Source organism: Limulus polyphemus, unplaced genomic scaffold (assembly GCF_000517525.1).
Source record: "Limulus polyphemus unplaced genomic scaffold, Limulus_polyphemus-2.1.2 Scaffold1105, whole genome shotgun sequence".
Classification (NCBI taxonomy): Eukaryota; Metazoa; Arthropoda; class Merostomata; order Xiphosura; family Limulidae; genus Limulus; species Limulus polyphemus.
Genome location: NW_013666715.1, coordinates 309,026 through 320,045, shown reverse-complemented (window position 1 = coordinate 320,045; position 11,020 = coordinate 309,026). Strand labels below are relative to the sequence as shown.

General features: G+C 33.4%; 1 protein-coding gene across 3 annotated transcripts in view; it reads left to right on the top strand.

Moving 5' to 3' along the window:
* Window positions 1–6,512, top strand: part of LOC106462155 (leukocyte elastase inhibitor A-like) — a 27,017-nt gene extending 20,505 nt beyond the window's left edge. For 2 of the 3 annotated variants that reach the window (XM_022389322.1, XM_022389323.1), the window contains one exon: window positions 4,673–6,512. In XM_022389322.1, coding sequence (XP_022245030.1) covers window positions 4,673–5,859 — 1,187 coding nt within the window. In that variant the 3' untranslated portion in view covers window positions 5,860–6,512. Of the gene's footprint in view, window positions 1–660; window positions 750–4,672 lie in introns of those variants that run through there. The other variant, XM_022389324.1, reaches the window with a different exon arrangement.
* The last annotated feature ends 4,508 nt before the right edge of the window (window positions 6,513–11,020 follow it).

Genomic DNA, 11,020 nt, shown 5'->3' with positions numbered 1-11,020 from the left:
ACATATGCCTCAGGCCACTTGGGGAAATAATCCATCACCACACAAATGTACTTGTTAGCAGCACGAGTTTGGGGCAAAGGACCAGCAATGTCAACAGCTACTCTTTCCATTGGCGCGCCAACTTGATATAACTTCATTGGAGCACGTCCCTTATGCTTGGGTCCTTAAGCTTTTGGCTTAACAACCAACCAACCAAAAAATTCAAATGAATAAATAAACGACATAACGACATTAGTTCTTGTTGGCAAGATGATCATGATTAGAAATTATTTGGTAGCTTTTAAAGCAATCGGGTAGTCTAATCAAGCTATGCGATTTATATGATTGATCAATAATGAACAAAATATATCCAAAAGGATTTCGTTTTAATAGCTGATTCGGCGATCGGCACCCGCCCCTCAATACTAGCGCGTGTAATGTCTTTTTGACATTTAATAGAATGGGGAGTAAAAAAGAAAAATACGAGGTCTGAGGTAAATTTACAATTGTAAAATTATCAATTTACTTGTCTGTTTAATGAATTTTTCTTTACAACCATCAAAATGATATTTGTATGTGTGCGTTTTAATTTTTATAGTCAACTATATTATATATTACACGTATGAAGAAGATTAGCTCCTTTTTTTTTCTCCTAGAATTTTACGCCTAGTGACATAATTGTATATACTATCGTACACTGAATCTATGTAGGGTGATCGTAAAACTTCACTAGAAGTAGAAGCAATAGTATATAGACAATTTTTTGAACGGTAAGAGAAACACTATGAATATGATAATGACTGTATAGTACATTTGTATTTTAGTAATACTGATAGTATGCATAATGATAATATAACGTAATTAACTTTTAAGTACAGTTAAGATATATTGGTACCAATAATAAACTAATAGTAATACTACCACTACCAGTGTACTGTAGTCTGGATAGTGCAAGTCATATGGAGATAAAAATGGGCTGTTACATAAGGATGTAAAACGCTATTCTTTAAAATTGCACTTCTACGTATGAATACGGTATCAGAGTTATAATGTTTAATTAGTACCTAAAGTTATTTTTCTAGGCGGTGATCAAATTTAAAAAACAAATACCATTTGAGCTTTTGTTCTGCTTTTATAAAATTAAAAATCATGTAATGTAGTTGGGTTAGAGAGACTTAGAAGTTAAATTAATTAGAAATAGAAGTTAGACTGGACTTGAACTCAGATTCTCAGAACCAACTGTCTCTTACAAATAGAACTTATATTGACAGCACTAGATGAGGTAGTTGAATATCGAAAATAGGGAATCTATGTAATACTAATAAAGACAAGGGTAAAAAAAGACAGGTAGAAAAGAAAATTACACAAACGGGTAAAAATGCAAAGTATTTAGAAATGTATCAATAACACTAATAACTAAACCAAGCCTAAACCAATTATTGAAGCCCCCAGTGGCACAGTGGTATGTCTGCAGACTTACAATGCTATAAACCGGGTTTCGATACCCATGGGGGGCAGAGCACAGATAGCCCTTGTGTAGCTTTCTGCATAATTAAAAACAAACAAACCAATTATTGAAACCATGGAAACAAACTGAGTTAATAATTAAGCTGTCATTAATAAAGTTCTGTAATCAACGGCTTCCCCTATAGGCTTCACATTATTGTTAAACACTTTCCATTAAACCCTACTGTTCTTTTTATCCTTTTTTATAATTTGTTTGCTTTGTACATCTGTATGAAAAAAATGCTTGTCTTGGAATTTGTTATTTTGTACCATTCCTAAACTATAGGACTTTTTTTGTTACTTTTTTACCAGTTTGTGTAATTTAATTTGTCTTTTTTTCCATTGTGCTTTTTACCCTTGTCTTTATTAGTATTACCACCACTGGAAAACAGGTTATATAAGGACAGCAAGGGTCCACTTGATCCATCAAGGCTGTCCCTGAACATGCACACCCTTGGAAAAAAGAAAAAAACAAAAACCCAATCTATATTTTCCAGGAGTTATTGATTTCCCCATTTTAAACTATTGTAAAGTGCTGGTGTACTACTGTTGATGACAGTCATTCCATAAGTCAAGCACTCTGCACTTGAGCCAAACCTATCATTTTCCAGATATTAGACTTGTGTTCTCTTAGTCTTAGCCTATTAATGTTATATTCAGAATACAGCACAAAGTAATCAGAAGCATTTCTTCTCTCAATCTCCTGGATAATTGTGTAAACTTCAATAACTTGGATAAGAATACTTCTTACTCTTTTCTCATGGGAAAATAAGATACAATGTCATAAATTATTCTTGTAAGATAACACTTCCATCCCTGGAATCTTCCTGGTACTTAGTAGTAGTCCTTCTTAGACTTCTTTGGTATAAGTCGATATCCATTTTCAGATAAGGAGGGAAAAAAATTTCACATTATTCCATGTTAGTCTATTGGTCTATCTAGTGATTTGTTTAGGGAGATAATTACCTATTTTGACTTGTAATTAACATTTTTATAAATATACCATAAAATTTTAGTTTTACTTCTAAGTTCTATCCATACAGCACTGCTTCAAAGACATGAGTAATTTATCTACCACTATGCTAAAATCCTTTTCTTCAGTCACTACTGAGTGAGTTCTCATGTATATTAAATATGTGATCAAAAGTATTATAACCCAAATGAATTTCCTTAATGTATTATAAGGTCATTTGTCAACTACCTGTCTGCCAGTTGATCCAAGTCATTCTGTAATACCTCAATATTCTCAATGCATTTTGAAATACTCAAGAGTTATATGTTGTCAGCAAACCTTACTAATTAATTTCTATCAGTAAATGTGAAAAGAAAAAAGTAAAGGTCAAACAAAGTACTCTGAAGCACTCCACTAGTAACAATTTACATTCTCCCATTTAACCACCCAGGCTAATTAACTAGTCTTTCCACAGTCCCTACCAATCTAATTTTGTAGCAAATCTTTTTGTGCAACACCTTATGAAAAGCTTTTTGAAAATCTAGATATGTCACATCCACATCATTTCTCTCACCAAGGTAAGAATAAACATTCTTAAAAAAAAGCTAGGTAAACAAGGCAAGGTTTCACTTGGGTAAATCCATGTTTGGTGTCTTATTTTTCAAACAATGTGGTCAGCCTTTGGAATAGACTGCCTTTAGTCGTGTTAGATGCAATAGTATTGAGAGAGTTAAGGATAAGGCTTGGGGAATACTTAAAACATCAATATTGGATATAGGCAGATGGGTATTTAATGAAATGAAGGGCACAGTCACAATAGCCAAAGGAGCTCCTTGTTATCCTTGAGTGTTATAATATTTTACTAAAGGATGAAATCCAATTTTTTAAAGATTCTTTTGTGAAACTGTTGAATTTTTCCCTTTAAGGAAAGAAGACTATCATGTCAGTTTGCTTATTTTTAATTTCTAAAGCCTCGTTACCACTTTGTAAGTTAACCTAGTTAAGTTTACGCTACCTTCAATGAATGAGCCTATCCTTAGCTTATAATTCACCCTTACTCTGAAAATTATCATACAGGTCCAACCATCCATCTATTGCTATAAGCTATTCCTGATAATATTTCATTTAAGCCTTGGATCTGACTTGGTAATTCATTCCTGCACCTAGCCTGAGATAGTGTTCCTGAAAGGACCATCCATTTATTTCAATCCCTAAGTATCTGAAGGTTGTTTGTTTGTTTTTATGTAGCTCTTCTGATTTACAGTTTATAGCATCATTCACTCCTCTATGCAACATCTTGCTGAAGAAATTGATCGTATCTATTACACTATCCATAGACTCAGTACTGCATAATTTCCAAACATGAGGCTTTTCAGAAGAATTCTTCATTAAAACTGAGCAACCTCCTCCTAATTCTGACTGAAGCTTTGATTTCAATAAAGTTTGGATATTTGCATTCTATATACACCATTGCCCAGACCTTTCAGTCCACCACACAACCACATTGATGGTACCACACACACCAAACCTGAATAAGCAGTCTCAAGAAGGACTACATTACAAACCTCAGACCTACTATGTAAGCCACCAGCAAAGGTAATTGGCAGTCTAGAAAAAGATATCAAAATGTCGATCATACACTATCAGCAAATGTAATCAATAAAAATTTATATATAACTTTAAAGATTTAGCACAAATGATGGTCATGAATTTGCATTTCATCATACAATAAATTATCAGTATTGTTTCTAAGAATTATCAAAAGACATATGAACAGTTTCTCTTTTAGTGTAATTATTATTTCTCTTTATATACATAGATTGAATATAAGAAAACAAGTTCAGTATAGGAGCATTTGAAAGAATTATGGAAATTATGCATAGTAATAGGTACTTTTGTATGTTTCACGGCCAGATTTCAAATATTTTGGAGACTAGCTGATTAAATGTTCCACACAAATACGGCAGATAGTATTATGTCTAAAGCACAATTTCACATGAAAGAAATTATAAATTTGCTAGAAATTTAATAATGTTACATGGTGAGTTTTTTCTTATACTCATTGAATATATTATAAGGGTTACAAGCATTGGAGATAAACTTTCTGTAACTGCTATTGATGATCTGTCTGAAATATAATCAAACAAAATCTTTAAAAAATGTGAATTATTGTTTAAGTATATATACTTGTAAAATCATAGTTTGTTTTATGTTTCTGTGATTTCTTTTAAATAGAAATGTGTAGTTCAGAAGACAAGTTAAAGATGTCAGCTGCAGTAAAGGTTTCTAACAGTTGTATGGATTTTTCCATACGCCTCTATGAAGCATGCTCAGAGAAGAACCTAGGTAAGGATATTTTCTTTTCTCCTTTCAATGTTTTTTCGGCTCTGGGAATGACGTTAGTAGGAGCGAGGCACAATACGGCTTCACAGATGAAAGTCACTCTTGGATTTGGAGAACTTGATGAGAAAGATATTCATGATGGATTTCATGAAATGATCACACATCTCAGTAAAGCTTCAAAAAGTGGAGACCTGTATGTAGCTAACCGTCTTTACCTGCAGAATGATTTCAGTGTCTTACCCACGTATTCTAATGCTCTGGAAGAAAAGTATGGATCTTCCTGTGCTAGTGTTGACTTTGTGAATAATCCAGGGGAAGCTGCAGCCTCCATCAACAGGTGGGTAGCAGAAATGACAAAAGGAAAAATCCAAGATTTGATCCAGGAATCAGCTGTCAATCACCTTACAAGAATTATTATCACTTGTGCAATATACTTCAAGAAGACATGGACATACAAGTTTTCAAGATTTAATACAAGCAAAGCACCATTTTACATCAGCAAAGACAACTCGATTGAAGTGGAACTAATGTTTGAAGGAAACAAAGAATTTGGTTTTGCTGGAAGTAAGGAATTAGGATGCAAAGCCCTTGAACTCCTCTATGCAGATGGGCTCACTCGAATGCTGATTCTCCTTCCGGATGAGATAGATGGAATTGAAAAAGTTGAAAAGGCTCTTACACCAAAGGCATTGAGTGATTTGCTAGCCAAGCTAAACCGACAGTCTGTCCAAGTCTGGCTACCTAAGTTTAAACTTGAAAATATGTTTTCTCTCTCCAAAATCTTGTTTCAAATGGGAATGGAAGATCTGTTTTTATCTGGTCAAGCTGATCTCTCTGGTATTACAGGATGTTCTGATCTCTTTGTGGATGATGTTGTTCATAAAACTTTCATTGAAGTTAATGAAGAAGGAACTGAAGCAGCTGCAGCCACAGCAGTTTCTATTCAACTAACATCTGCTTTTTTTGCTGAAAAACCTGAAGTTTTCCGTGCTGATCACCCATTCCTTTTTCTGATCATTGAAAAGACATACAACACAGTGCTCTTCATGGGAGCTTTGAAATCTCCCAGTCCTGCTTAAAGAGTGGTAACTTAACTAGTTATTGCACATGACCAACAAAATTACTGTACTGACATTTGTTGATCAGTCAATCAAGTGTCCAGAAATTATGTTAACACAGTTATTTAATTGTATTTCAGGAGTTTGAATCTCTACTAAATGACTTATTAGACCAGTAAAAGCACAAGGGCCCAACAGGAGTTTCAACACATTCAGAAATAACTATTAATAAATTTGTTAACATAATATCCAGGCACTCTGTATGTATGTATAATAATTACAAAATTATTTCATTTCTACCAGGTCCTATTTTTATTGTATTAAGCATTTTTTTAAATCATGCTCACTGTGTTTTATATATTACTCTTTAAATGATTATGATTTGACAGTATTCTTATTAAGCTACAAATGCACAGTGATTTATATTTATTTCTGTTTCTAGTTTGTTTTGAGAATGACTAGTGAAACACTTGGAAATGTTAACTACTTGAGAATAGATTTAAATACTCTTATCCCTTTTATCTCTTTGGGTTTTTGTACTATTGTAAATACCTGATTAACAACTTTGTCATAATAAATCTGGGAATTACAAACAACTAATTCCATGAACAAAAGTTATTTCAGAGTATGAAGAATTTTGTATTTCTTTCTTTAAATAAAAGCTTTATAATTATTGTGTGTATAATATTTATTTTTGGAATAATTTGAAAATGAAGATACAGTCACAATCAATTGTTCAGCAATCTGTTATTACAAATCAATAACTGAAAAAAAAAATCCCCACACTTAAATTTTCTTATTTAGGTGTCACCATATGCTAACAAATTGAACTAGTTTAACGTTATAAAAGTAACAATAGGTATATTTCTTTGAGTGTTTTTTTTTAATATTCATGGAGTCATTGAAAGGTTTACGTTAAAAATTATTCACGGTCATAAACTTTACACGTGTTTCAGAAAGTAACTTCTGTATTAGTTGCAGAAGAGAATACAAGGGATATGATAAATGAAAAATGTAATAAACTGTTTGTAAATGTTATTAGATTATTAGTACACATGCGTAAGCTAAAACAAAGCATAGTTTATTAATTAAGCATGAAAAAGATGTACGAGTTTCATGTCTATTGTACGTCTATTGTTATTACAATATTCACAAAAAAAAGAACTATTTTGAGAAATCTTTTTTTTTTTATTAAGAGCTTACATATTAATAACTGTTGCCTAACTACAAAAACAATACTTCCTTGATAATTTTTATATTGAGGCATAGTATAATGGCTTAATGTTATATGCCTATTGCTTTAAAAATACAGATAACAAATGTCTCATGAATCCTAATACAGACAGGCCATGCATAGGATTAATTTAAAAACTTAGTGTTGCAACATGTATATCTATATATGACTTGAAATCCATGATCACAGTAAGATTACTGATGTAAGAAAGGTTTTGTATATTATTTTCAGTATAGGAACTAGGGTTTTAATATGTCTCTTCCTTTTTTGTGCTTGTATGATATTTAAGTTTAAGAATTCTGTTGGATTATATTGTTCAAGGTGCATACTGTATGACAGTAGTCTTATCCGATGGGTTGGATTATGTTGTTTAAGATATGTATGGTTTGCCTGTAGTCTTCTCCGATGGTTTGGATTATGTTGTTCAAGATATGTACTGTATGACAGTAGTCTTCTTCAATGGGTTGGATTATAATGTTCAAGATATGTACAGTTTGCCAGTAGTCTTCTCCGATGGGTTGGATTATGTTGTTCAAGATATGTACAATTTGCCAGTAGTCTTCTCCGATGGGTTGGATTATGTTGTTCAAGATATGTACGATTTGTCAGTAGTCTTCTCCGATGGGTTGGATTATGTTGTTCAAGATATGTACAGTTTGCCAGTAGTCTTCTCCAATGGGTTGGATTATGTTGTTCAAGATATGTACTGTATGACAGTAGTCTTCTTCAATGGGTTGGATTATATTGTTCAAGATATATACAGTTTGCCAGTAGTCTTCTCCGATGGGTTGGATTATGTTGTTCAAGAAATGTACGATTTGTCAGTAGTCTTCTCCGATGGGTTGGATTATGTTGTTCAAGATACTTATTGTTTGCCAGTAGTCTTCTCCAGTGGGTTGGATTATGTTGTTCAAGATACTTATTGTTTGCCAGTAGTCTTCTCCGATGGGTTGGATTATGTTGGTCAAGATATGTACTGTATGACAGTAGTCTTCTTCAATGGGTTGGATTATATTGTTCAAGATATGTACAGTTTGCCAGTAGTCTTCTCCGATGGGTTGGATTATGTTGTTCAAGATATGTACGATTTGTCAGTAGTCTTCTCCGATGGGTTGGATTATGTTGTTCAAGATACTTATTGTTTGCCAGTAGTCTTCTCCAGTGGGTTGGATTATGTTGTTCAAGATACTTATTGTTTGCCAGTAGTCTTCTCCGATGGGTTGGATTATGTTGGTCAAGATATGTACAATTTGCCAGTAGTCTTCTCCAATGGGTTGGATTATGTTGGTCAAGATATGTATGGTTTGCCAGTAGTCTTCTCTGATGGGTTGGATTATGTTGTTCAAGATATGTATGGTTTGCCAGTAGTCTTCTCCGATGGGTTGGATTATGTTGTTCAAGATACTTATTGTTTGCCAGTAGTCTTCTCCGATTGGTTGGATTATGTTGGTCAAGATATGTACTGTATGACAGTAGTCTTCTCCGATGGGTTGGATTATGTTGTTCAAGATACTTATTGTTTGCCAGTAGTCTTTCCTGATGGGTTATGTGGAGCTCACTGTTATTGAAAAAGGTACAAGTAGTAGACTAAAAAGAATTGGTATAACATAAATTGGACTGAGCATTTTTCACTTTGAGGCCATGGCTACATTGTAAGAGTGAGAGTCATATCCCTCAGGTATGAAAAGAGTTGGTTGTGTATGGTGTTGACTATATGCCTTCTCTCTAGTCAATCACTTCACAATTAAATATCCTTCATGTAGTTTTGAACAAAATTAAACAAATAAGCTAACTACCTGCACCAGTCCCATCATGTTACATCAGTGCTCCATCAAGTGAAGACTGAAATTAAAGTATAAAGAAGCTGTTGCCCATTTTTAAAAGCTTCTTAAATGTCAGAATATATTTGTTCTTAATAAATGAACATTAATATACAAACAAAATAATATATGCAATGAAAGTTTGATGCATTTAGAAAGGAATTTGATATGCCTATCTAGTTTATTGGATAGATGGATATATGCAGAATGTTGATTATGTTAAATTAATTTTTCAGCATTCAGATCAGCAAGACACGTAACAACCATAAATATAAATTGGTGGTATGTATCACAAGCAAGTACATTTTGACATTTGTTGCCATTTCTTAGCAGTAGTGGGATGCTAAAAACAAAATTTATCAGTTTTGGAAAAGGTAGATAGCAGCCCTTTCTGGTGCATAATATTAATATGCTCAGGTCATAAAGATGTGCTCAGATCAGAGATTTATAATTGCCAGTAATGGGATACCCCTTGTGATTAATGTTATTAGAAAATAAAGGAATATGAGTTAACATGGGGCACCAGGATCATCGAGAAAGAGACCTGCAATATGTTTAATAGCAGCTAGAGTAAGCAAAGTACGTTGTCTTGTAATAGTTGTAAATTCATGAACACTGAAGTCAGTGAAACAAACTGTTCACATGACCCAAACAACAGTACGCAATAAAATCAAGAAGTATCTTTGTCTGAAAAAGCATCTCAATTGAAGTCAAGTGTACCAAGCTTCTTCCACAACACAACCACCGCATAACTCAAGCAACTCAAGAATGAAATGGATATTATTGCTATTCAGAGATATACTGGTCAAGTCACAGGATGCAGTTATCCATGAAATTTTGTGTTCAAACTTTTGAAATGAGCACTGGGAAACTGACATCCTCAGACACTAGGTGGCTTATGGGTGTTTTAGACATGACAGCTTCATGATAAAATCTTTTGGAATTGAAACTCCACTTCAGGGCTATTTTCAAGATGCATGGTCATCATATAGATCATGAATAGATGTGGCAACACTGACTGTAACAATGTGATTAGACTTCTTTTCTTGCCAAGAACACAATCAACACTAATTATATCTCTGCAGAGACATACTGTTTTTCTATTGTTTCTTCTTCCTTCTTCCAAACATTTGTCAATTGACTGCCATACCTTCATTTCTCAACAGATTGACTTGAAACTTGGTAGGGTTATACTTTTGATTTGGGCCTTTTCAATGATTTTATGGGCTTCTGTACAGTCATATTTACAGAAAGAAAGCTGGAAATTGGCACAAATGTAAATGTTCATGTGCCCAACACGCTGATATACAAAGAAGTTGGATATGCCCATTTTGAGTTTTTAGGGGGTCAGAGTTCACAAGAAAAACATAATTTTTTAGTTTTTAATCAATTAAGTAGCCATATTCTGACAAATTTACATGATATTTGATACAAAGATACTTTTCTACAGGTCCCACACATTAAGAAACAAAAATGGTGGACTTCTCCATTTTTACTAATTATAGGGGGGAAGGTCAAGTTGCCACAAAATGCATAATTTTAGGTTTTTGACAATTACTATGCTGTATTTTGGTTGATTCATTTGAAGTTTGGTACAAAGATACTTTTTACAGGTCCCATACATGTACATACTAAAATGTGGGATATGCATATTTTAGGGGGGGGGGTTGAGAAGTTAAATCCATAATTTTAGGGATTTTGGTCAGTTACTTAGCCCTTTTTTGATTCATTTACATGGAATTTGGTGCAAAGCACTTTTCTACAAGCAACACACATTGACAAATAAAAATGTTGGACTTCCCCATTTTAGTAATTGTGCCCAACACGCTGTCAACATGCCACAAAAAGCATAATTTTGTTGTTTTTTTTACAATTACTCTCTCGTATTTTGGCCAATTTACATGGGATTTGATACAAAGGTACCTTTTTGCAGATCCCGAGCAGTGATATAAACAGTTTTTGATTTTTCTGGTGTCAAAATTGGCCATGTTGAGATTGTGTGGCGGAGACGTTTCATTTGCCCGCAAAATTTTAGTCTCTCTAATTAATTTTCAATTTCTCCACTAAAGCAAGAATTAGTAAAACTGTCAATGCTAAACAAAACATTTGGATGTGCATATATATATAT